Here is a 27,943-nt window from a genome sequence, read left to right as displayed (position 1 = left end):
GTAGAGTTAGCTATCCTTTCTTTCCTGCTGTAGATATCACTTTTATCTTGCCTGCACAGCATATGGAAAGTTGTTTTATTGTGTTTCCTTGTCTCAGCAAGCAGACTGAAATGCTCTTCACTTACATAATGCTTTCCCTGTATTTGGTATCATAATGTGGTATATTTTGGGGAGAGAAGAGAAACTAGAACTCTTTCTGCAGTAAATGTGAGTAAAATGAGTTAAAATCATAATATCAGTCATGTGGGTGGCATAAAGCTGTTCTCACACAAGTACTTCATTGTGCATGAGGTCTGCCTGTGTGACCAAGGCTATAAAGTGGTGATATCTTATTTCACTGACAAAAATGCAGTCATGCTAATACGAACCATCAAAGGTGCTTGGCATTCTAGAAGTGGTGAGAATTCTGTTAGGACAAAATAACTTTGATTCATTGATCTTTCCTAGCCTGTGAAAAGCTGGCAGACATGGAAGTACAAATGAATTCTTGCCATTTCCCATCTGATGGTGACTGTGTTTAGCTGAGCACATTCTCAGGTTGCATTATTCAGCTGTCCTGCTGATTGTAGATGGGCATTGTTTGAAGGCACACTTATGGAGCGCTGTAGACAACACTGTAAAACTGGGTGGGAAAAGGGAACTGCTTGGGAAAGGTCAGTGCATGCTTGCAGAAGGCACTTGGTGAGCTTTCCTTTCAGCACAGCCACTGGGCCAGTCCTCCCTTGGGGCAGGGACTCAGAAGCAGTCTCCCGCTTTTGAGTACAGTTAGTAATGCGTTGCAAATACCTCCACAGGCTTGCCTGTCCTTCCTGACTGTACTATGTAGAAACAGGTAGACATGATTCAGAAAGTAGCATTGCAACCACAGGGGGAGAACCATGGTTCTTTCCCTTAACTAATGTCATTGTTGATATGAAGCACCAAATCAGTAGATAAAAAAGGTGACAGCTTGAGCTGATGATTATATTACAGGGCATTGCTCCCTAGTGAATTTTTTATGCAAAAGTAAAAATCGTTTCTGTACTTATTTTATATTTAAATATACAGGTTATTGCTCAGCTTCAGTTCAAGTCAGGAGGAGATGCCTTATTTTGGATGAGAGAGTCTGTTTCGCAGGAGTTACAAATCAGCTGTGGAAATTTACCAGGAGTGCAAAATAAATTTCACCTGCCTTTTCCTTTCTGAATGTTTTAGTTAAAGCATTACTGTGCCACTAGACATAGGTATGGTTACATTGAATAATTTTTTATTTGAGATTGAATTGCAGTTAGCACATGAGGAGGAACCTGATATAAGGAATCTAGAAAAGAATAATAAGGAGCCTAGAAAAGGCTCTGTAGACGAGTCAGCCTGCAGGGTAGGTTTGTTTCTGGAATAATCATATTTGAGGTTAGTACACCCAACCATTACTGAGGCAGTACTTTCATTAAATACAAAAGAAAGAAGAAATTTATGTTTTCACGAAATGAAATCTCTTTACTGTTATCAGTCTGATGTTTTTTACACACATCCCACAGAAATACTATTTTTTCCCTGCTTTACTTCTCCTACTTCCTTATGCAATTAATATATCCTTCCAATTAATATATCTGTCATAGAAAGCCCTTCCTGTTTTCACTAGAAAAAGGGCTAATTTCAGGGTGTATTGTAGACTGTCCTCTTTGCTGATAAATGTGTTGACTGAAGCCACAGTCATTTGTAAGATGTCCTCTGTGATCTTGAAAAAATTTGAGTCTTCACTCTGTTTCATGTTCTTGTTCCTGTTTTATCTAAATTCAATTTGCAGGCTCTTTGGCACAGACAGTATTGGTATTGATATTGGTTGTTTTTCAAAAGCATGCATTTGCATGAGTTGGATCTTTTTCCCAGTGAAAGGAGCTTAGAAAAGGGTAGCTTTTAGGAAGGTGGCACTTACTTCCTAGAGATGAGATCCAAAATTCAAAGCTAAGAAAATTGGAACAAGATGAGGGGAAAAAAGCTTCCAGTGACAGCCATGGGAGTCCTCCCATGAGACTTACTGTGGCTCATGTGCCCATTCTGATTGAGTAGATGTGTTGAGATGAATTTGTAAGATTGGCTGAAGAATAATCTCGAGCTATAATTTGGGTTTGTTTTGTTTCCACATGCAAAGTAGGGGGGCTTTTCTAGCCACTTGAGAAGAACAGAAAATCCCTCCATCAGCATTCACTGAAGGGTATGATCAGAACATGAGATTTATGGAGCACTGGAAATAGCTTTCCACCAGTCAGCACTCCTGGTTGCACACCCCTCCAGGAGCCAACAAACATCAACATGTTTTTTCCAAGCGATCTCAGTGGCTGTTGTGTTGTATTTGTGCCCTGAGTGCTGCCATTACTGGTGCTGTTCACTTACCGCCCCTGATTTTTCTAACCAGTTTTGAACTTAATTTCCTCTGTGTCGCAGTCCAGAAACTTAACGAAACTTGGAAAGCAGAGGAGCTGATGGTAGGAAGGAATGAAATATGCAACTGGATTGGTTTGGCATATTTTACTGCTTATCCAAAGAATCTGTGGAGGAAGGGATTGGAGATAATTCTGTGTTCTGTTGTCCAGCAAGAAGAATGAAGTAGTGGAGTCTTCTGAGCTTCTGAACTCAGTCCTAAAGGTTTTCTGAATTGGATGCAATTGCTTTACATAAAATTTTACTCAGTATTTCTGTGACAGGCAATATAAACCCAGTGCTGTAATACAAACCACTTGCCTTTGTTATGAAATTTTAAAAGTTACTCTGCTTGCATATATATGATAGCACTGGCATAGTGCCCATGACAAGGAGGGGGTAGTTCTAAAATACAAACAAAATCCCCTAGCTGTCAGTAGTAGGGATGTTCCTTTGAGGTTTGATTTCTTTGGGAGGTTTTTTGGTTGGCTTGTTTTGGTTTTTAATTCTGAAAAACAATCTGAAATATTTTTATTTAAAATAAACTTATTTTGAGACTTCATCCAAATAGCTCATCTAATACTTCTCATTCTTGTTTGAAGGCTGGCTGCAGATGTAGGGTATGCCTGAATAGGACCACAGATATGGAAAAAATCTGCCCTGTGAGGTCTAAATACTTCAAAAAGCAGGACAATTCAAAGGTGCAGGTTCTGACATCATTTCTTAACCACACAAATATGATTCCACCACTGAGTCACTGACTTAATAACATGTGGGTAAAGTCTGCTGTCCTACTTTGAACTCTTGTGCCAGTTGGAGTTGCAGAGGAGCTGAAGTTCCTGAGGAAGAAGAGGAATTTTGTTGGGTTCCACATGGTGTAAGCATTGTCCTAAGCAACAACCATCACTGTGTTCCAGCAGCAGGCAATAAAACAAGTGGTGAAGATGACTAAAAAAATGTCAAACACAGAGAATAATCTAAATGTTCTCATTGCAGGAATGAGCATATTTCTTCTGAGTTTATAAAATCAATGTATTTTTCACTTAAGAATTTTTGCTGGATGTTGAAGGAAGGAGAATGAGTATAAGAGTGATGCAAAAGATCTTTGTCTCTGGAGTAAAAATCTTGTATTTTACTTATTTTGAAAGTGGAAATCCAGGTTTTAAGCAATGGGGAATTAGAAGGATGTGAGCATGGGCAGAGTAGACTGGCTGTGACTTAAGTTATGGAAAAAACAGGCAGCCACATTGTTCCTTGCTTGGAGTTTGAATCTTATTTTCATATGGAGTTCCAGATTCCGTCTATGACAGTAATCTTGCCTGTAAATAACAAATGTTTTGACCACAGTTATTGTGGGAGACCAAAGATAAAAAGTTTTTTGCCTCTAGCTACAGGACAGATGAGGTAGAAGCAGAGGGATGGAGAGAGGAGCATAGGCAAAGGGGATAGCTTACTGTTGCCTTGATACTTACAGCAGCCTTTTCTTTTGCTGAACAGGAGATATAATTTAATAATAATTGGTAACAGACTGTTGGTGTGCTTGATCTCAAACTTTTCAGAGTTGAATTTCTGCATCAGATGTATATGTTTATGTGCTTTTTTCCACTATAACATTTGGATTTATATGCCCAGCATGCTTTTATGTGCACATATATTAATAATCTGTGTTGAAACACATATGCAGACACTATATGGGTAAAAATTATAAGCAGACTCTATCTGGAGACAGTCAGAAGAGACAGTGGTAATGAAAAATGTTTTAATTGCTTGCTATGGTGATACAAATTTCAGCTGATTCCAGAGATACTGTTGGGATAGGACGAGGGGTGACAGCTTCAAACTGAAAGAGGGTAGGTTTAGATTAGCTATTAGGAAGAAATTCTTTACCGTGAGGATGGTGAGGCACTGGAACAGGCTGCCCAGAGAAGCTGTGGATGCCCCATCCCTGGCCATGTTCAAGGCCAGGTAGGATGAAGCTCTGAGCAACCTGGTTTAGTGAAAGGTCTCCCTTCTACTGGTGGGAGGGTTGGAATGAGGTGATCTTTAAGGTCTCTTCCAGCCCAACCCATTTATATTCTGTCATAATCTAGCCCTTATTGTATATAGGTGTTTCAATAGGATGTCAAAGGGAATATGGATGGGGCTGTATATGAGTTGCTGCATTTTGGCAGAAGCGTCCGTTTGGATGTGAACATGTGCCAAAGCCAAGTTTACAGAATCACAGAATAATGAGGTTGGAAGAGACCTCCAAGATCATCAAGTCCAACCCATGCCCTAACACCTCAACTAGACTATAGCACCAAGTGCCATATCCAGTCTTTTTTTTAAACACATCCAGAGATGGTTATTCTACCACCTCCCTGGGAAGACAATTCCAGTACTTTATTATTCTTTTGGTGAAAATTTTTTCCTAATATCCAACCTGTACCTTCCCTGACGTAGCTTGAGACTGTGTCCTCTTGTTCTGTCAGTTGCTGCCTGGTGGAAGAGACCGACCCCCACCTATGTACAACCTCCCTTCAGGAAGTTGCAGAGAGCAATAAGGTCACCTCTAAGTCTCCTCTTCTCCAGGCTAAACAACCCCAGCTCCTTCAAATGTTCCTCATAGGGCTTGTGTTCCAAGCCTCGTTGCCCCCCTCTGGATGCACTCAAGCATCTCAATATCCTTCCTAAACTGAGAGGCCCAGAACTGGACACAGCACTCAAGATGTGGTCTCACTAGCGCTGAGAACAAGGGAAAAATTTACCTTCCTGAAGGCATGAGGCTTGTCCCTGCAGTACGCCTCTGATGTTGGTTGTACCTTAGGCTGAGACCTCGTCTTCCTTCCCCTCTGAGGTGCAGGATCTCCTGGCCCTGCAGCACCCTCTCCACACTCACCCTCAGACTGTGTCTTCACACATGCAGCCATCCTCACCAGAGCATCCTGTTGAGGAAGGAAGGAACGAGAATGGAGAGCAGGCAAGGTGGCACAAGCATTGTTTCTGTCACAAGCCAGAAGGCAGCCTGGCTCCAGAGAGCTGGCAGCACCACAGCAAAGCAAAGTTCAGCACACATCTCCAGTGAAATTGTTGAAAAGGCAGATGGTGACATCTTTTCTGCCATCTTATCTTGCTGCATGCTGGTGCTCCAGCATGCTGAGCAGGTGATAGTGAAAATGCAGGCAAAGAGGAAGCATTTGGTTCCAGTATAAGTAGTGTATCTATGTTTTAAATTAAGGCTTATATTTTAAAACCTTTGTTTTTGAAACTGAGTGAGTTCACATGCTGTGTTAAACATTTCCTTACCTGACATGCACTATGATACAGGAGCTGCTCTACCCAGCATGGGGACGGTGGCAGTGCAAATATGCATATTGTGAGGAAAGCCTTCAAGCACCATGGCAATGTGGTCTCCCAGACAGTGCTGTTGAAGCTGTCACACTGCTTTGCTGCTGGTGGCCTTTTCCTCATCTGTTGTCCGGGTCATTTCCCTATCATCACTTTGTTGGTTTGCTGTAAAGCTAGAGACCATCCTGTTTTGTATCAATCTCCTGTTAGACAGGGTAAGGAGGGGCAGGCTGAAGAGCACTGAGATTACACAATTAGGCATCTCAACCAAGCCTCTTATTCACAGTGACAGCTTTGACATCAGAAGAGACACACAGCCAGTGCCACCTTTGAAAAAGGATTAGACATGGCTTCTTAGTCTGTTGCCTTTTCTGACTTCTTTTGGAAATTTTTTTTTCTACCAACACAGCTGTCCTTGATCACAGATGGGGCCCACATAGGGAGAAGAGTGTCTGGTTTGTAATTGGGAGCTCTCTGCTGTAAGCCTGAAGTGGGGGAAAAAAGACCATTTGTCTTCTCCAAACAAGTCCTCAGCATTTGCTGCCTTGCCAACAGTGAATCCTGTCCTGAAGTGCTATCCTTTGGTTGCTACGCCTTTTTGATCACAGCAAGGTTGCCTGCTGCTCTGCCTGGGCTTTTTGAAGCAGCATGTTTTGTGATTCCTGGCTTCTGTTTGGTCATGTAGAAAAGAGCCTCTGTGCTGGCTGTGGGAAAGATACATGTTTTATTTGCAGGTGGAAGTGGAGTCATGTTTACAGCCTGTAGAAGCTGATGAGGTTGCTCTTGAGCAAGACTATGGTACTATATAGACTTCTTAACATTGTGTTATGTAGTACTGTGTGAATGCTAAAACAGAAGCATGTGGTTGGAGCAGAGGAGAAAGGTCAGGAAGGAAATGCATGCCCCTAGATCATGTTTATAAATGTGAGAAGGTTCAAGCACGTACCTGCTGCTGCTTGAGGCTTGCACGGCTGTGGAAGCATGCTGCCTGGCCCATGGGCACACTAGCACAGGTACAGGTTCAGATGCTGCCAGCTGCCCCACAGTCTGCCATTGACCAAGCAACAAGGTTTGCCTTTCAAACCTTGATTGTACCACACCTTTCTCTTCTGCTACTAAATATAGGCAGTTGCTGCATGAGCTCTACCCACAGCTCTTCATCGGTGCTGTTAAGGAAGGAGAGATGGGGCTTGCATGTCCTTCTCCATTGTTTCCAGCACCCTTCATAGTGTGCAATTGCTTGATCTCTGCAGAAATACAAATCAGAAGGAGTAAAATTAATTACAGAGGTAGAATATTGCTTCCAATATTACCAAAATCTAATGTCTGATGTTTTGCTAAAATTAGCTTTTAAGTGACTTTTTAGTGGCCAGCTCATACACCAAGTTTTAAATTATTTTAGACCTCTACATAGTCCCCTCAAAATTACAATTGGCTTCTGGCAAAGTTTTTATCTGCCAGCCCATTACTGCCTTAGGGTTTCCTGAATGACCATGCTTTTTCTTTTTTTGCTGGGGTGTCAGTGGGCTGAGATACTCATGCTGTGCTGCACAGCAGGAAAGGAGGTTTTCCAAGGTGGCAGGAATGGCATGTACAATCTGCCTATACAACCTGGAGCTGCTTATACAATCAGTGATGTCAAATGCAGAGCGTGGTGGAGCTCCATGAGCTCAATCTGCCTCAGCTCCAGCTACTGAACTGTGGTTCATTCCAGTACTCAAAGTAAAACTGAGTAAAATTTGAAATGTTATTATCATTTTGGCCATAGCTTTGGAAAATTAGGAGTTTTATACCAAAACAGAGCATTGCACTGTGAGAAACAGCATTAACTGAACCCTGATACCATGAGGATCTCAGGAAGAAAGATTGCCTTAAAGATTGCTGCTGCTGTGGTGCTGTATCTGGCCTTCAGTTTCCTTGGGCTCTGCAGTACTGTCAAAGCAAGTGCTACAAGACCTGAAAGAAAACATAGGCTATGAAAAGTCCAGTTTTTGGTCTAAAACAAAACTAATTTAAGCTGATAGACTGCTTCTTCACTCAGCCTTCTGACAAACCCTTGGCAAACACAATAATCACAAATACAGAATCCTTGTAAAAATGATTAATCTATTCTCTTTGTATCCAGTAGGCTTTTGGCTCTTTGAGTACACTCTTTCAGATTGCCAAACTGATAGTCTGTCAACACAGTTGTAACACAAAAAGTTGTTTCATTGCTCCTGGTGAGCTGCCTCAGCACCCTTCACTTGCACAAGTTGCAATGAAATCAAATTCACCTTCTAAAGTCTGTGTTTACTGTGGCATAAAAGATAGGAGTGCCCACTTGAAATTCAGACTATATAGAATGAAAAGCCACTGGTGTATTAAAGAATAACTATTTCAGCTAAGATAGAGGGGAGGAAAAGTCATTAAATGCACTGTAAAATTGGCAATTCTTAAACTGCAATTCTTCCATGCTAAGCAACTGTAAAACCTGTTTTTTAGTTCAAATATTGTCTGGCAACATTTGTTCCTTAATTAGGTAGGCAAATGATCTCATATTTGAATCCAATTTATCTGTAGATAGGTAGAGACTGGTGATAAATGCTTCCTTATTATTCCTAATTAAAATTTATCTGTTGTAGCATAGCTTGGTTATTTGAAAAAAAATTCCCTATTTTTTCCTCTGTAAATTAGGCTGGAGTCTGACATCTGAGACTCTTTAATTAACATTTAAGAGTGAAGTTGTTAAAATAATTTTTCCAATAGAGTCTGAACCTCTATTTGGTAAAGATCACAGATTCCCCATACCTTTAATAAAGGTTCTACTTTGTTGGACAATAGCTCTTACTCTATTTCAAATGATCTCATTTTCTAAGTTCTTTAAGTACATTGCTTTTGTTTTGTGATTTAGATTTGTTGTCTTATGGCGCCTTTTAAATTGGATCCAGCTATTAGCAAAATATACTAATTTTCCCTGAAGCTAGACTTCCATTCTGCAGACCAAAAGCTTAGTAAACTTAGTAACTTTTTCTCCCTCTAATAAAGGCATGGTTTTAATTACTTGTTTTCTAAATCTTATGGGTAGACCTCAGAAGTAATTTTTTTTTTTTTGCTTGTATGCAACTCTGAGAATTGGACTCAGTTATCCTTAAGAGTTCCTTCCAACTCAGCTGTGATTCTGTGAGATTCTGTGATTCATGTGAGGAAAGGCCAAAGAATTGAGTTTGTTCAGCCTGGTGAAGAGAAGGAGTGACCTAATTGCAGCCATCCTGTACCTGAAGGGAGCCTGTAAGATGAAGAGGGACTACTTGCAAAAGCATATAGTGACAGGAGAAGAGAGAATGGTTTGAAACTGAGAGTATCCTTAGATTAGATATTTTAGAAGAAACTTCTTTACTCTGAAAGTGGATAGACACTGGACCAGGTTTCCCAGAGAAATTTCCCCTTCTGTGGAAGTTGCCTCATCCAAGACCAAGGTTGCATGGGGCTGTGAGCTACCTGACCCTGCCATGGCAGGAGGGTTGAAATGACATCATTCTTGAAGTCCTTTTCAACACATTCCATTCTGGGATTCTATGATGCTGTGATTGTGTGGGCCAGGAGAGAATAACATGGATTAGGCAAAAGAATTTATCACCTGGGTCAGAAACAGTCAGTATCTCTTTCATTTAAGACATGTTCAAAATAGCTTTAAAAATATTTTTTTTTCTCTGGTATGTATATCACTGGGAGTTTTTCTTTTGAAAGTCAAGCCATGTATTTGGTACCTTACATGGCTTTAGTCTGTCAGCTTCAAGCATCGTCTCCCAAAAGGTCTTGACCCAGGTTGTTAAAATAAAGGGACTGCCTTAGAGCTGGATTATTAGAATATTTAATGTAATTTTTTTCCCCCTCAAATAATCTCATGCAGCAGCTTGCATTGTCTGAAAACAGATCAAGCAAAATTTTGGTCTTGGTATCTTCCATTGAGCTGTCCAAACACAGGTAATTTTTGAGATACAAATAATATTGTGCAATACTGTGTATTTTTCTTAAAAATGAAATTAAAAGGTATTATGAGGCTCCTGGAATTATTTTTTTAAGCTGCTGCTCCTGTATTTGGGACTCTGCTGTCTGACAGTAGCATTCCTTCACAATGTTTCATGTAGGTGCATGCCAATACTTCGATCTCAATATTGTTGGTACTTATGAAAATTAAATTTTGTATCCGAGACATTGAGTCTCTGTCTTCATGTTACTGGACTGTGCCTCAGAAATGAACTACTAATATGAATATTGCACTGCAAAATACACAGTTACAAACTTCATTTAGCTTGAAAACCTGGCAGTGGAGAGGCCCCCATCATCTCCAAAAGCAGGGTGGGAGGACAAAACTATTTCCAAACAATGAGGATCCATCCACAAGGAACCTGAGGTGTCAGCAGGCCTCCATCACTCCTCTGCCCTAGTCTTCCCCATCTTTGAGAATGCCAACCATCAGTCCTGGACTTGGGAGGAGAGTTCTCACCCTGGTATTGCAGGCTGCGAAAATAAATCTCAATTCCAATTTCAGCATGTGGGTTCTTGCAGCTGCCAAACCAGTAAGAGTCTGTGTGTGTGAGTGGGTGAGCAGTTCAAGGTGTTGCTTCAGATCCAGCAAAGTCCTATGTGATTCCTGCCAGCAATAACAGGATGTATTGCTGTAAATTACTTTTCAGGTTTAGTTTATATTGTTTATGGTATAACCAGCCAAAACGACATATGCTGTGAATCTGTGAACTGTAGAAGAGCACAGAGAAATGTGCAGAGAAAAAACTTAACTGTGAGAGGACTAATAAATTCTTATTTTTGTCACTGAGTATTTGCTCCTGGGAGGAAAAGAAAAGCCAAGAAGAGCATGCACAGGATGTGGTATGGTTAGCCCAGTCCTACCACAAGCAACTTGGTTTTCAAAATTTCCTTTTGAAACTGTTTTGTTGAAACTGCCTGTTTGCATGACTCATTCATTAGGCTTGTGAAGCTGTGGGGCCCATTTTGCTCTTGCCACTCTAAGCATTGGATGAGACACTGGGAACTGGGTGGGTTTTTTTGTTTTTGGTTTTTTTTTTTTTTTTCACTCTACTCTTACGTGACTAAAACTCTTATGTTTATGGAATCAGCCTTAGGGCTATAGAGTATCATAGAAAAATTCCTTCTTTATAGTTCATGTGTCTGAGAAACTGTTCTAGCTGCAGTTTGGGCAGCACGGCTGTCTACACACCATATGGCACAGGGGGCAGGAATGTAACCAATATATTTCAGTCCACATTGTGCAAGGCCCCCCTGCCCTTCTTGCACTCGGAGCCAGCCTTGGTTTCTGTGCCCTGCTTTCTGGTGTCTTGCACAAGTCAGAGGGAGCCAGCAGGGCTGACTGAGCTGATGGTTTCACAGACCCTTCAGCAGCCATTGGTTCTCCTGCAGTTTGCTCTGCCACAGGAACATTTGGGGCAGACAGGAGGCAAATGTGTAATCTGAGGATAAAGAGGCATGCTGCTCCTGCCCCAGCTGGCAAAGTGCCAGCATTTCAGGTCTGGGGAATGTCCTGGGATTTGTACTCACCCTGGGAAAGAAAGGGAAAAAGCAAAAGAGGGAAAGAAAAGTGTGTGCTGTCTCAGATCTCACTCAACAAATAAGTATTTTTCTTCTTAACTATTTGAATAAATGTTGGTTGCCAAGGACAGAAACCATATGGAGGAAGGAACAGTTAAGGGAACAGGCACAGCTTAGTTCTGTGTTTTCCAAAGCCATTGGAATTCAGATGCTCAGGCCATGATGCAGTGTCAATCATACATGACATTAATATGTGAGGAAGTAAGACCACATGAACACCTTCACCAAGAGAACTTCTGTTCTGCTTTCAATGCAGCTACAATGGTTGCACCAAGAAAGGTGTTTTGGGGACAAACTGGCTTCTGTGCTCTTTCAGCCAGATCCCTACTTGTTATAAAAATACTCAAAAATGTAGGCACTTAAGTCTTGTGACTCCACCTTTACATCAATAAATACTTTAATAACTGCAGGGGTAATAACAGCTCCACCAAAAGGTATGAAGACAGCTCCATCCCTGCTGTTGAAATATTCTCACTGAAGGCACAGTTTGAGGTCATAAGCAGCCACAGAAGCTGCACTTGATTGCTTACCTCCTGGGTAAGTGCTGTAACTGCTGGATCATGAGATGTAGAAGAGCAGTGATCACAGGAGGGGACTACAGACCCTTTCTCCTCCTCCTGTTTCTCCTTGTTGCTCTCAGAATACATTAGGACTTTTGTTTGGATTGTTTGTTTGTTTGTTTGTTATATATGGAAGAATCTGCAGACTAAAGTGTATCTACAGGCTTTTAAATGTGTTTATGTTGTTTGCTTAACTCATGTTACAGATAGGAGAGGTGTATGGTTTAGTTTTTAGTCTGGGTAGTTTCATCCAGGCAAGGAGCTGCTTGGTGCTGAGAAACAACCTGTAACAAAGCTGGATTGCCTGGGAAGGTTTACCGGAGAAACATTTAGTGTCTCCTGAGAGAATCAGCAGCTGGGTAGGGTTTTCAAGGTCTGCATTATGAATATGGGCATCTACATCAAAGTGAATTGAGTCTTGGAAAGCCATTTCTTTTGTAAATTTAGCTCTGGTTCCACTAGCGGGAATCCTTACAGCTGCTATTTTGTCAGCAAAAAGCTGTAAGAGACAGCAGTTATTCCCTATAATGTACAGCACTGTAGCTATTTGGTATCTTAAATGCAGTGAGTGCAAAATCCACCCAGCCCCAAAACCTCAGAGTTTTTTATTTTCATAAGCTGTCTTCAAACTATTTTGTATAAGGGATCAGCTGAAAAGAGGTACCAAGCACACAGGACCTGTGGGCATTTATCACTTGTTATTTTGGTAATAGGATTGATATCTAATCTAATGTAATTCTGTGAATTTTTTTCCAGAGCTAAAAAGTTGGCAGGGACTAGGATGAAAAGGAAAATATTTTCAAAATCTTATTTCCAAATGCAACAGTACCTTTTTCCCCATATTCCCTTTCTGTTTTCAGTTCTCAATGTCATCACTAAATCTGTCATTCAGAAAAAGGTTCATATTCAGCTACTTGATATAAGCACAATTTGAACTCAGTTTTGAAAACTACTAAAACTCCTAACTTTCACTTTTACTATGAAAGGTGATTTTCATTAGGTGCCCTGTCTTTTGAAACATGGTAAGAGAAAAGGCTGAAACAGAGGCACTGGGAGTTGTTCCACGTAACTGTTTTCCTTTACTATCAGTGCTGAATTGCTAAGTTCACCATATAAAATGTTAGGCTAATCACTGCCTGCAATCAGGAAAGCCTTACTGGAGAGTAAGATGACACGCCACAAGAGTGGCTAAGAAAAAAGTAAAAAATGTAAGGATAACACACATATAATTCAAGTTAATACTACTTAAGATGTAATTTCCTGGAAAACTTTGTTACAGTGTGTCAATAACTGTTTTTATCAATGTGTCTTAGTAGAAAAGCATGACAGCTTTTAAAATGCAGATGAATTTTAAATGCTTAACAATGTGCTTAAAGTCTATCAGCAGCAAAACTGATCATTTAAGTGAAAATTTCCTGATTCAGGGGTTGATATCTAACTTCTATCCTCTTGACATGGATTTAATATTGGTAAAGAATTACATTTAAGCCTTTTTATCACTTGTATGATACACTTAAATAGGGGATATTATCAGTTATATTTTGTGGCTTCTCCAGACCTTTGCATGGTACTCTCTGTTTCCTGCCACCCCCAATGACCTCCGTTTGACAATATTAAAGAAATAACCTTTAGTGTAACTTCAAAGAAAGAAAGTCAAGACTGGAAACAGTGGCACTGAAAATGCTGCAGATGGTGTGCCTGGATCTGGGTTAAACACAAACCCAACAGAGATGAAAAAGCTAAACTGGTACAGATATATTATCAACACTCAAACAGATAAAATACAGGGGTTTGTTTGTTTGATTCTGTTTTTTACCTAGTTTTATTTTTCTTCCCAAAGGTTCGTCATCGGTGGTGTGAACTTGTCATTAAACACAAATATGAGCCTGGGTATGGAGACATTGAGAGATTCCTCAGAGAGGATCAGGTAAGTTACATTTAAATAGTATTTTGAAAACAATCAACTTTTTAACACCCTTATGCTGAAAAAAAAAAATTAGTATATTTTCTTGCTGCAGTTTGTCAAAAACATGGCTGTGTATTCATTTTTTTCTTCTGTGGTCCCCTAAACATTGTAGTTTAAGGAAGCCACTTAGGGTAGGGATATTCAACCCCACCTAAACCTAAAGACTGCTGATCCTCTGTCAAGTGGTGAAGTAGAATTCCTCCTCTCCTTGCATTTTATGCAAGTGAGAGGTACGAATGATGCTAGGAAGACACTTCTCAGCAGGTTCCTTTTGCAGGATGAGGTAGGTGCAAAGCAGTCAGTGCTGTGGTAACCTCAGTTGTGAAGATAACAGCCAGAAGTAGTATAGCACATCCAGGGAATGCTAGCCTCTCCATGGGTAGGGACATGGTAAAAGAGTATTGTGGAGGCATTAAAAGGCTGGACATACATTATTCCCTTACTATGGCCTTTTATTTAGGCCACTGTGAACTTGGAATTCTAATTGTACCTCTACCTTGTTCTTTTCTATTTCTTTTATTCTTTTATTTATCTTTATTCACTATGAGCCCTATAAAATCAAGACATTCACTGCTTAGGATGAATTTTAAATATTCAAATGTATGTTAAAAAATAGAAAATTGTGAAGATACATCAAAATCTTGGCAAGATATTAATGTCTTTACCTTTTATGCTCACAATTAACAAAGCTATTTACAGCCAATGAGGATTTTCTGCTTTCAGTCAACACAACACAATTGAATTATTGCAGTTTGTCATGAGTTCTAGCTTGGAAGTATACCTCCTATTTATATCTCAGCCAATTAACAAGGCCCCAGAGCTCTTGGCAAGCTCTGTATTAAAACAAACAAACAAAAAAGACATAAAATAACATTATTTCATAAGGAGTTAAATAGATTCTGCGTATTTGAATTCTATGAAAGGATGGAGATAACCACTAGCAGAACCTGGGGTTTCGGGGTTCAGGAAATCCTTGAGTTGATAAAACAATACAGAATTGCATTATGTTTGGAATAGCTATTATGCCAAATAAAGACATTTTCTGCAGTGTAGGGAAATAATTTTTTGCAACTTTTTAAAGTAATCTTCATTTTATTTACTTTAGCAGTGCATACAGTTAATGACACAACGAGCTTCTGGTGTGATTAGTACTTAAAGCAGTTGCATGTCTGTACTGATCATGTAACATAGCTTTTTTTAAAAGTCTGGGAAAAAATGTAAATGAACTGTTTAAATCCTTTGAAGTTCTACAAAACACTAGTGTGTTTACTGCATATTAATTTTTAGACCTAGGGGTGAGTTATTAATGCTGGGTAGAGAAGGTAGTTCCTATAGTAAAAAAAAATTCACCATTTAAAAAATTCTCAATGAGAGTAACTGGAGTCCAGCTCCAAGGCCTTTTGTGTGGCTGCCAGACCTTGGTGCAGCTGCAAACCTTGGAAATCTGAGGTTTTGGTTCTCTTGGCATCAGAGCATGCTTAAGGAATTGGCAACAAGTCTGGCAGGTTCCTGCCACTCTGAGACTTTCTTCTTTTACTCCAATAGTTTTTAAATTTCTCCTCTGGCTGAAGGGGTTTTAAAGGCTTACCACTCAATGCTAGAAATTGCAAGGAATAGCATTAAAAATTCTATTTTTTCAATGATATCCAAATTTTTCTGCTCCTACAAGTGTCCAAACAGTAATTGTAAAAGTCAGCATGCTAAGCTGCTTATATTTTGTCACATGTGTAATCCTATTTTGGTAAGTGCAGTTTAACATTTACTGAATTCCTGTAATTAGCTGAAAAAAAAATGTATCATCAGAAAAAAAAAAAAGACAATCTCCAATATGTTTCCCATTAAGGTGGCCAGAGCTTTGTTGGTAGTGGTCAAAGGGGCCCAGATCTCCCTACAGGAGCCCCATTACCTTTTTTTATAGCTGCTATGGCCAGAATAAATAGTTAGGAAAAGCCTGCCTTTGTACCCAACCAGAATTTATGCATGTTAAGCTGTATCTCTGATATAAAAGGAGTCAAACACAGATGTGATCATATTCAGTTGATGTCCAGTTTCAGATTTGCCAAATGGGAATTTTAGATTGGAGTACTTCAGTCTTTGTTCATGGATGTGTGAATAAACATGACAGTTGGAAAGAAAATGTGTATCCTGTTGAAGGAAGGAGAAGCTTTTCTCTTAAGGGTCATTTAGGAAAAAATCAGATAGTTGGTAAAAGGAAACAGTATTCAACTTGAACAGTGGCAATGAAAGTGGAGTGAGGAATGATTTTCTTGTCATGCCGTAACACAAAATTCTTACATTAATAATGTGTTTTTGGAGAGTCAACACAGCATATAGTCAACCATCCTTAGGCTAAAGAAGACACAGAAAATTAGTTCTTCCGGGGGGAGGAATAGACATTAGAGAGTAAATGGTATTTTCTGTTTTTTGGATTGCCTATTTTGTTTCATTTTTAGTTTAAATGACTACTAGGGGGTCAGTGGCAAAAACCCAGCTAACGAGTTATTACTGGTGGTAGGATGCTTGTGTGTTATGTTCCTCTTTCAGGCTATGGGTGTGTATCTCTATGGTGAATTAATGGTGAATGAAGATGCAAAACAACAAGAACTTGCAAGGAAATGCTTTGCTGCAGCACAAGAACATATGGATGCATCCTCAGCCAAAGTGGTGGCAGAGATGTTATTCTGAAAAGGTGATTTTTCATTTTAATCCTAACACCCTGATTTTGCTTCATAAAGAAAGAATATGCAGAGCTCAGTGAACATGGTAAGCTATGGCATACCATACAGCATGTGGCTGCTTAGGCTAATAACTCTTCTTATATATCTTGTTGGCTTGGTGTTTTTTTTTTTTTTTTTCTTTTTCTTAAGCCCAGCTGCGGAAGCAGTGAGTTACATACATGTAGGCATAGCTGGAGAACATGGAGAATGGCTTTGTTGTTGTAATGGACTGTACAAGAGGCAACTGTAAGTCCAAATGGCCAAAGAAGGCCAGGCTCTGCCTACAGTTGTTTCCCATCCTGTATTCCTAACTCTGCTTACAAAAATTTCAATTGTGGAAGGAACGTTTCTGTTTAATAGAGCTGCATGTTTACTTGACAGGCAGCATAGTCTTTGAAAAGAGCCTAATCTCACAGTGGAAATATGAAACTGTGGACTTGGAAGCAAGTATTATGTGAGAACAAGCTGATAATTCAAATGTTCTTGTGTTAAGGGTATGGAGGTTTTGAAGACTGATTATGAGGTAAGAAAAGTAGCCTTAACATGAAGAAGCTAGCTTGTTTATGAAATTAAAGGAGAGGAATCACCAGAAAAAGCAGAATTGCAAAAGTATTTATGGAATGAAGATTTCTGTAGGCTATAAATTTGCAAATATACTTTACAATTCTCTTTCTGAACAGTTGGAGGTAGCCTTACAGTGTCTGCATATGCATGTTTAACATACAACCCATTAAGACTTGTATGAAAGTTTCTTAGAGTACAGCATACCTCAGATTTTGGTTAATCATATAACTCATCCAACAGACTGATTGCTGTGGTTGTTCACAAAATTTTACAGCTGATTTGTTGTATCAAAATTCAGGCTTCTAATTTAGCAAAAACATTGTCACCTAATTGATACCAAGCAAAAATCTTAATTTTCTCCTGTTCTAGCAGTATTTGACTGTGAATTCCACTTGATTTTGTAGTGGTTTTTTTGCTATGTTGATATGAAATACAGCCAATGACAGATACTATGAAGGCAAGTTTGATTATGAAAAGCCATGTTGTTCTTCTGTATAGACAAGAACTGTGCCTGCCAAGAAAACTTTTTGGGAAAGGTGGATGAGACCGTAGAGTGGCAGGATATCAATTGTGGGGTAGGAGAGATACCTTTTAAAATAGTTAGGGCTAAAGAGACTCTCTTGGATACTCCCAATTATTAAGGACTCACAGGAATTTGAGTTATGTTCAACAATTCTTAATCTGGTAGGTGTCTTCAAGTGTCTGAAGGGCAGAAATAATAAAATCAAAATTTCTACAAGTTTCTGACGGTAAGTATCTGGCACAGGAAAATTACATGGTATGCAGGTGTTAGCAATAGTCTAGAATTACCCCTTTGACTTATAGACAGCATGGAAGTGCATGATGAGCTATAACATAAAATCTAAAGATACTGAGTACAATACTCTGTGTGACTGCACAGCTTTCTTTTAATGTTATGGCTGTTTGGGTTCCTGGCATGATGATTTGTGACTTAAGATTAAAATCACATTGCCAGGGATTACCACGCAGCCATGACCACAGCTGCTAGCATGAAACTCACCATTAACAGTCTGACGGGTGCACAGCGCGGAATCCTCTCCATCTATCAAACAAACAAAAAACACACACCCACACGCACACACACACACACAAAAACAAACAAACAAAAAAAAAAAAAACCCACTTAAAAAAACCAACAAAACACAAAAACAAAAACAAACTAGAGAGAGAGCAACAAACCCTCAAACCCACCAAAATCAGAGGAAAACAGCAGAGCATCACGGAAGTGCCTCCTCCGAAAACTATCTCTGCTGAGACCGAGATCTCTCTGGCGAGGTGCAGAGCTTAGCTGATTGGTGAACAGTGATTGTTTTCCTCTTTGTTCACAGTGGCTAAGTTCTGCACCTGAAGAGAAGGGAGAGGAGACTCTGCAGGGCAGAGAGCATTTGCTGCATGAGATCCCTTGCTGCTGAGTGAGCAGATTTGTGATGAATGCATGTGTCCAAGGTGCAGTGTATGGAGAGTAAGAGGCAGAGGCAACCTGGGAAGGACCAAAGAGTTTTAGTTTTAGTTGAGAATAAATAGTGCTCCTTAAGTTCTCAGTCTGATTGCAAATGTAAAGCATTGCTTACAGTAATTTGGTTACCATGCTTTCCTAAAGGTCAGAGGAAATAATGTTTGTGACTTTAACCTGAAATTGTCAATAAAGCTTTTGTTTTATAGTCTTCTCTTTAATGGATGCTGTCATGATCCTCTCTGCAGTTTTAGCATAGCACTGTGTGTTGTTTGCAGGAAATGGTGGCAGCTCCAGTCGGAAACAACTTACAGCTGCTGCTGTTGTTCCAGGCTGTTGATGGACCCGTCCTCCGGTGCCTACTGAGCTGATATCAGTTCTGATTTTACACACTGGCTCAGTTCAGCAGGAACAGGAGTCGAGCCCTAGAGCAAAAAACAAGATGTACCTTTCCTAAGAGTCTTTGAGAAATGTTGCTGTTTTCTCTCAAAAACTGAATCAGTACACATTATGATATCCTGATGTTAGACACTAAATGGCCTAAGGTGGAAAAGCTACCTCAGTACTGTTTAAGAGGACTGTTGGCTAAAGATGAGAAGGTATGTGGATATGTAGCACATCACACAGTATTGCTGTGGTAACTTGCCTCCAACATGTAACCTGCTAATAACCAAGAGAGTTAATGCTTCCACAATGGATCCCTCCCTGTCTTCTCCAGACCTTGTTGTGGTAGCTTTAGGAAGCTAAAGAGATCATTGTTAACTCTGTAGCTACACTAGTTACACTCTACTGGTAACCTAAGATATAACTCAATTTGGAAAGCTGGGGCAATCAAGAATGCACAGATACTCCTTCACTGTGACAGAGTAATAACTTTAAACGCTGTTTCCGTTGCAGGAAAGATCACAGACAACTCTTTTAATAGATCTTCTACTAAACCCCGATGGTACTAGGATTTCATTGACCCAGGACATCAAAGGAAGGATTATGTGACTGCTAAAACAATCAGCTGACAGAAATATTTACCTTTCTGTATTTCTAGAGGTCCATTGTAACTGAGAACACATGCACACAAAACAAACTACACATACACACGTTAGTCTGATTCTAGGTAATTCTTTGATACAAGAATTTTGGCATTTATCCTTGCACATTGGTAATACAATCATTCTGGTTTGCAGATGCCAAAGATTCTTGATTGGAACCACTTTATTAATTTGGGCATTCTGAAAATGGATGAAACTGTCTTGTGTACTTAAATTTTTGTTTGTAACTTCTATGTCATATTTAAAAAACCTCAGTATAAAATCATCAGGGGCTGGGGTGGGGCTCTTAAGATTAGATAGAAGCAGAAATAAACTGTGGAAAGTTACCTGCCATCATCCTGGTGATGGGATGGGACTGCAGAAAAAACAAAGATCATCATGCTCTCTCTGTCATGTTTAGGTTAAATTTTACTAGAAATGTCAGATGTCCCATTTTCTGGAAGTGTTTTTCATACCCTTGTGATGTTTCTTTTGCAATGGTATGTCAAGTGTATATCTTCTTCCCTAACCAGTGAATCTCTACATTTTTAGAAGACATCTTAATTATTCCTTTCAGAGAGTTAAGAATTTAAACCACAAAAATCTCTTTACTTCCCTTGCACTCTATTGTCTTATATCAAATCCTCTTTGATACTAATAAAATTATCAAAATAAATTTTTTTTTCAAGTACATATAGTCTTTCCATTGCACTATGGTTCAACATTAATTTAAAAATGTGGGAAGAAGAATGACTCCATTCCTTCTTTTGCAGCAGGAGAAAAGCACCTGGAACTCATCACTTAAGGGATGATAATGAGAAAAAATAAATGGGGTATTCTTTTTTAAAGTTCTTAGGCTCAGAATACAAAGTAAAAGTCTGCCTCAAGAGTGTCTTCAGTACAAAGAGTACAGTTCCTTTTCACATCACCACGTTTTCTGACCTCCCCCTTTGCAGGCATACAGTGTCACAACCTGAATTAAGGCACACTCAGCAAGTACTTTCAAATGCAGTAAGAGATAGGAAATTGTCCAAGAAGGCACTGAGACACCACAATGACTTCTAATGTAGTGACTCTCACAGACATAGTTATTACATGATCCCATTCATAAAAGAGTTACGCTTCATTTCACAGGTTTTCCTGCAAAGGCTACCAGCTTGCTTTTTGCCTTTTTCGTTGTGCAAGACAAAAAAATGCAGAGGTGGATAAGACTCTTGAACAAAATATGCAGAAATTAAATATATTCTAGGCCTCTTCATAGCCAGTACTGTTAAAGCTACAAGGCATGTAAGATAGTACACACTTTTTAAAATAACACCAAATTTTTATTCTTTCAAAATAATCTACTTGTCTTTTTTTTTTTTTTTAATATTGAGCACAGCAGTAGTTTGTTTTGTTTGCTACAGCTCTCACAGTCTGCTTCAGCAGTATTAATTTGAACATTTCCCCTCACTACAACTTCATGATCCATCATGCATGGTAGCAACTGAGAAAAGGAACAGAAAATAAAATACAAACACCAAAAAACCTAAAAAATGGCAAAGTGGCAGTTCTTGCCCTTCATCAGGGCTTATGGGGCCTTTTGTTGCTAATACAAGCATTATGATATAGAGTGAGGTTCCAGATGAAGAAGAAAGCTGAAGGTGGCACTGAACCATTACTGTCACCATAACTCATCAGAGAGCATAGGAGACTCATGTTTGTATTGTTTAGTAGGGTCATCAACATGATAAAAACATTACCCTTCTGAATCATGTCAAGAGCACTGGAAGTGAACCATATAACCCTATAATTATTTATAGAATCACAGAATAAGATGAGTTGGAAGGGACCCACAAAAATCATTGAATTCAGGTCCTGGCCCTGCACAGCACCATCCCCAAGAGTCACACCCTGTGCCTGAGAGCATTGTCCAAATGCTTCTTGAACTCTGTCAGGCTGGTGCTGTGACCACTTCCCTGGGGCCTGTTCCAGTGCTCAACCACCCTCTGGGGGAAGAACCTTTTTCTAACACCCAACCTAAACCTTCCCTGACACAGCCTCAGGCCATTCCCTCGGGTCCTGTCACTGGTCACCACAGAGAAGAGATCAGTGTCTGCCCCTCCTCTTCCCCTCAAGAGGAAGTTGTAACTGCAGCGAGGTCTCCCCTCAGTCTCCTCTGAGCTGAACAGACCAAATGGCCTCAGCTGCTCTTCGTAGAGCAACATTGACCCCAGCACTGGAGGTGAGGCTGCCCCAGCTCAGAGCAGAGTAGGACAATCCCCTCCCTTGCCCGGCTGGCGATGCTGTGCCTGGTGCACCCCAGGACAGGGTTGGCCCTCCTGGCTGCCAGGGCACTGCTGACCCATGTTCAACCTGCCAGGACCCCCAGGTGCCTTTCCATGGCACTGCTTACAGCATCTCATTTCCCAGTCTGTCCATACATCCAGGGTTGCCCCATCCCAGATGCAGGGTCCAGCACTTTCCCCTGTTGAACTTCATGTGGCTGGTGATTGCCCAGACCCCTGATCTGTGGAGGTCTCTCTGCAGGGCCTCTCCCTGCCCTCGAGGGAGTCAACAGCTCCTCCCAGTTTTGTATCATCTGTGAACTTGCTCAGTATCCCTTCCAGTGCTGTGTCCAGGTCATTTATGAAGATGTTGAAGAGCAGAGGGCCGAGGATGGGGCCCTGTGGAGCCCCTCCAGTGACAGGTTCCCAGCCTGATGTCACCCCATGCACTGTAACCCTTTGTGCCTGACCCATGACCCAGCTGCTCACCCATCCCATGATGTGTTTATCCAGATGCGGGCTGCACATTAGGTCCAGAAGGATCCTGTCAGAGACAGTATCAAAAACTTTACTGGCTTCCTTTGGTCAGCTGTGTGGGTTTTACTAGTCATGAAAGGAAACCAAGTTAATAAGCTAGACTTTCTTCTCATGAAGATGTGCTGGCTGTGACCAGTGACTGTGTTGTCTTTCAGGTGTTTCTCAGCACCCCCAGAATAAACTTCTCCATAACTTTATCAGGCACTGGAGTGAGACTGTCAGAGATCCAGTTTCCTGGATCCTCCTTGCCTTCCTGAAAATCGGGACAAATATTTGCCAGCTTCCAGTCAGCTGGGACTTCTGGATTCCCAAGACCACTCAAAAGAGACATTTTGTGATTACATCAGCCAGCTCTGGAAGGATTCTTGGATGAATCCTATCAGGCCCCATAGGTTTGTAGGGATCCAGCTGGGGCAATAGGTCCTGCACATGTAAGTTTTCAATAGGCCCTATCAAAAGCCTAACAGAAAAAAACAACAAACCACCAACATTATGGTTTTCTCTCAGGTAGGTGTTTCTATATTGAGTTCCTGACAAAAGGAAGTTGCAGAATCTAATTGTAGCAAATAAAAGTAAACAATAAAATCCATTTCCAAACTTCCTGTAACTAAATCATTACAGGAAGTCATATCTTTTCAAACAATACCTCCATCTAGGAGATGGACTCAGTGGTCCTTGTGGGTTGCTTCCAATTCAGTGTATTCTGATTGTATGTGGCTATGACAATACAGGCATCTATACAGGTGTGCCTTTTCTCTTTGGTTTCATTTACTTGTTTCATAAACAATAATAACCTCTGAATAAAATACAGCATTTTGTTGGGTTTCCCCCCCCCTCCCATCCCTAATTTAGTCCTTTCCCAACACAGTGGTAATGTTATTCTGAATAGCATTAGAAAGCCCAGGGCTGGACTATCTCCCACTTACTTCATCAGGCCAGCATCTAGTTAGGATCTCAGTGATTCTCTTCTGTATATACCTTTCAGCTCTGAAAATGAATCTCAGATGAAAAATTAAAACTGTATCCATATAGTTAGGCTTGCTTCTTACCCGGTTGCTTTTTCAGAGTAAAGGCACACCATAACAAGGGAGTGGCCCTGTGAGTCCCTTAGTCCCTCAGTGGCAATGCACTCATTCCTTGCCATACACTTTCTGTTGCAAGTACAGAGTAAAACACTCCATTTTGCTGACAGCTGTTTTCTGTCTGCATCGTTGCTGGGAGGTGGTTGCAGCTGCTGCTATCTCTGTGACTTCTCCTTTAGAAGGGAATTAGCTGTACCCTATTGCCCATGCCTCACACAAAATAGGGAAGGAAAATGGTTTGGAAACAAAGATCTGACTGGAAATGCAGCAAGTGGGCAGCTTGAGGAAACAAGTTGGCATAAGGACCCTAAGGATTTCTGACATATAAAAAGCACTATGAAAAAGGATACTACCAAAACAAATCAAAAAAGTTATATGGAGCATTAAAATGTATCATGCAGAGCACTGCAGCCAGCCAGTTCATCTCCACAGCTGATGAAAGTCTTGAGAACTGGTATTTGTACTACAGAAAATTTTAGGTGTTCGTTTGTAGGCTTCTCTGCATTCAGAGGTATGTGGGAGGAAACCGTGCTGCTTTTGTAAGAATCAGCAAGCAGCTGAGTTACCATGAGCCATTATGTTCCAAAGGCTCTATTAGCTTGGGGTTGATTCCTTCCATGCAGAAACTGGACTGTAAATATCTGGAAAATCCACACATTCAAGGCCTCCGTACTGCAGTCAAGTGCCAGCTCAGACATGTGCGTGCTGCAGCAGGTCTCACTTTCACTACACATTTTTAAGAGTAGTAGATGAAATATCTAAGGCCATTCAAATTTTTACCAGTAACTTTATGGTATTTTACTTTTAAAAAAACATTCACATAATAATGTACTAAGATAAGAGTAACATTTGAAATACACCCCATACTGAGCAAAAAACCATACTCCAATTCACTGAAAACCGTATTCCACAACACTAATTCTTAATATCTAAAAAAAAAAAAAAAAAAAAATTAATACATCTTGTGGTCATTTTAATAACGTATCTTGTAGTTTTAAAGCTATAAAATATCTACCTTTGTGCTACAGTTCCCAGTACTCATGAGTCATGTCTGATGTCACCTATAACAGTCAAAGATTTCACCAGACACCTAAATGCATTTCTCTTCCTGGCCTCAATCACTGATGCCCAGACTAGTCAGCAGAAAAAAAAATAAATGCAAGAAAGGACAATGAAGCAACCAAACAGAGGAGCTGACTCATCTAGAATTTCATAAGTATACTGAGACATTCCTCCATCTTTCCCCACTTTATATCCTGAGCATGATGTCATATGGTCTGGAATATCCCTTTGGTAAGTTTGGGTCACTTGTCCTGGCTGTGTTCTGTCTTAACTCCCATGCACCCCCAACTTCCTCCTGAGCATGACTCTGTGAAAAGCAGAAAAGGCCTTGGTTCTGTGAAGTCCTGATCAGCAATAGCAAAACCAGCTCTTTTATTATCAACCCTGTGTTTGACACAAATCCAAAACTCAGCCCCACATCAGCCTCTGAGAAAGAAATTAACTCTACCTAAGCCTAAACCAGCACACTTCTTTACACAGATGAAGAGTCAGATAAATAATCACAAGACTGTCAGTTTTATACAAGAACAGGAAAGCCCACCTTCTGACATTTTACAATTTCTGTACACACCTTCTCCCCAGCACTTGCTTCTCCTTTCTTCAACCAAATCACATGAATGTAAAGTTTTTACTTGATAGTTGGAAGGAAGGAATGGAAACTAGAAAGCATCCAGACTAAGTAAATAGAAAGACCAGTCTTATTTATTTCTTAAGCTAGTTGATTCACTGTTACCAGTATGAAGTAATGCCAGCATCAACAGAAGGGTAGATGTGATGCTGAGGGAAGTTCTACATCACAGAACGAAGGTCAATGCTAAAAGCTGGTGTAGCACTGTATTTTTGCATCAAGGGCATTCAGCATCAAAACCACAGGTTTATAACATGCAAAAACCAAAAATGATTCCCCCCTTTGTCTTGAAATACAGCTATTAAAGACTGTGCTTCTTAGTTATGCTTTAGAGGTGGTGAGGACCCAATGTGGTCAGGAAGAACCTTCTGAATGGTTCTTCCTCCTGCTTACTCCCTGAATGTCTGAAAAATCATGAGCTAAGCTGTCTTTCAGATTCACAAACAAGAACTAAATTGTTAGGAAAATTATGAAAATGGCACCACAGCAGGATGTCACACGGCAGTTCTTCTTCTACTTTCTTGAAATGCATGTGGATTGCCAGACTCTACAATGCATTTTGAGGAACTGTCCAAAATCTGTGTTAAGCATTTAAGTGGTGCACCAATTGGGCTGTTCAAATGCATGATTTTTGAAGCAGAGGGGGGACAGCATGGATACCAAATTCTGTTCTTTCATTCTTCTACAAGTTTGGCAAATCTGAAGAAATCAGGGCAGGGAACAACTGACCTACAGAATGCTGGTGGTTAGACACAAGTCTGTGAGTGAAGGATCTCAGCAGAAAAACAGATATTCAGCCCATACTTGATCTTATATGCAAGTTCTTAAACTTCCTTCTATGATGTTTACTTAGGTTTAGGGTATTACTTTAAGGGTATTATTTTAAGAATAAAAACAACAAAAATAAAGAGACTGGATCTACCATTTGTAGATTCATCTTGGATCCTGTTGATGTTTACTTAGGTTTAGGGTATTACTTTAAGGGTATTATTTTAAGAATAAAAACAACAAAAGAAAAATAAAGAGACTGGATCTACCATTTGTAGATTCATCTTGGATCCTGGCCAGAAAGAAAGGCAATACTTCTGCCTAAAGAGTAGGCGCATGTGGGAGCTTGCTCTACCAATACAGCAAGCAGAAGGAAAACTTGTGAAATCAAGATCAGAAGAGCCATGATGAAAAATAGTCAACAGCTGTCATCTGAAGACTTTAAATCCCACTGAAATTATCTTTCCTAAACAGATGTTATTGCTTAATTGCAAGGTTTGGGCTTGACATTTGCTCAGTATCCACTGGCCTACGACAAGCCAGTCAGAGAAAGCAGCTACAACAATTCAGTCTGGCCTGAAAGGTGTGCCTGTACAGCAAATTGCTCAGCACTGGCCATTTGTACTTCAGTAAAGCAGCAAACACACAAGAAAAGAAAGCTGAAACGTAGTAGTGGGGTTTGCAATGAACTTGGAGAAATTTACTAATCCATGGAAAAAACACTGGCAACTTCTCTTATATTTCCAGAAAAGATGCTGCTATTGGTCCTCCCTACTAGAAACTCACAAAGCGCCTGAGTTCACAGACACGTATCACCGATTTCCATCTTATAAATTAATCCTGTGTCATATTTCCAGGCTTCTCTCCTTTTCCATGGAATCTGATACTGGCTTTTCCCTCTCTATTTGCAGACATCTGAAGCTGATATGGAAATGTAGCACAGTCATAAGATTAAAAGCACTTAAACAGTTACTACAGGGAACAATGGTACAGATAGGAATTTGTATCGCCAGCTACCATTACAAGTTAGTTGGAAATAAAAAGCTGAAGTCCTATTTTCAGAAAATAATGGCATCATTCAGAAGTAATGGCATCATTAGTCAAAACAAACAGAAGCTGCTTTCTCATATGTGAAGTATTAAGGAAACTTTTAACAGTAGCAGGCAAATGACATATTTCATGCACCTATTTTGGAAGCCTTTAAATATACTCACAAGCTAAGAAAAAAATGTTAAGGAGTGAACTGTACATCCAGGCTAACTGGCACATACACAGGAGACATCTAAACAGTGAAATTCACAATGTTAATGAAGAATATGTAAAAACGCAATCTCTTCAAGATGGCATTTATGCATCTGCAGAAGTTCATGGGCCTAACAAATATTTTTATTGAAAAGGACAGAAAAGAGAGTCATTGTTTCTGAGGGTCTACTTTTTTATTGAATCAGTCCATCATCTGACATAGTACAGAAGAGTTATGAAAGAGGCTTTTAAAGCAGTAAGATATGTGAAGTTAGTTAAATATACAGACCTATTAAAGACGCTACTGTTGGATTTTTTTCTGCTACTTGTTGATATGCAGGTTAATGTAATGTAATGTATGGAATTGTTGCTTCCTAATTCTATCAGTATTCAATATAAAAATCACAGCTAAGTTCCTACAGCTGAGTTTCAAACACGTTGGGTTTTATCTTTTTTGTCACTCCCTCCCTTCACACACATGGAAGAATATAGAACGCAAACTAAAGCACCACCATTGCCTATGAACTACATCACTACAAGTCAGCTAGAGCCAGCTGACATTTCAAATTTTTGTTTCAGTGGCTGACAGCAGTCCAATGCTTATCCCTAGCTGGCTCCTGGCAGCTCAGACAACAGTGAGCACACTTAAGCCATCAGAAGGATCTCGTGAGGTTTATTCCTTCCCAGCAGCCAGACAGCTGGTTAAAGGAAGTGCCA

The 27,943-nt window shown here is 40.1% G+C and overlaps 1 protein-coding gene across 12 annotated transcripts in view; it reads left to right on the top strand.

Moving 5' to 3' along the window:
- AOPEP (aminopeptidase O (putative)) overlaps positions 1 to 27,943 on the top strand; it is a 237,673-nt gene that overhangs the window by 177,623 nt on the left and 32,107 nt on the right. For 7 of the 12 annotated variants that reach the window (XM_053931923.1, XM_053931918.1, XM_053931916.1 and 4 more), the window contains 3 exons: positions 13,735 to 13,821; positions 16,405 to 16,549; positions 19,513 to 20,333. In XM_053931923.1, coding sequence (XP_053787898.1) covers positions 13,735 to 13,821; positions 16,405 to 16,545 — 228 coding nt within the window. In that variant the 3' untranslated portion in view covers positions 16,546 to 16,549; positions 19,513 to 20,333. Of the gene's footprint in view, positions 1 to 13,734; positions 13,822 to 16,404; positions 16,550 to 16,727; positions 16,912 to 16,958; positions 17,099 to 18,490; positions 20,334 to 27,943 lie in introns of those variants that run through there. The other 5 variants (XM_053931915.1, XM_053931914.1, XR_008428554.1 and 2 more) reach the window with 4 other exon arrangements.

This window comes from Vidua chalybeata, chromosome Z (assembly GCF_026979565.1).
Source record: "Vidua chalybeata isolate OUT-0048 chromosome Z, bVidCha1 merged haplotype, whole genome shotgun sequence".
NCBI classification, from domain to species: Eukaryota; Metazoa; Chordata; class Aves; order Passeriformes; family Viduidae; genus Vidua; species Vidua chalybeata.
The sequence above is the reverse complement of the archived record's forward strand: the minus strand, read 5'-3'. Positions and strand labels throughout refer to the sequence as shown.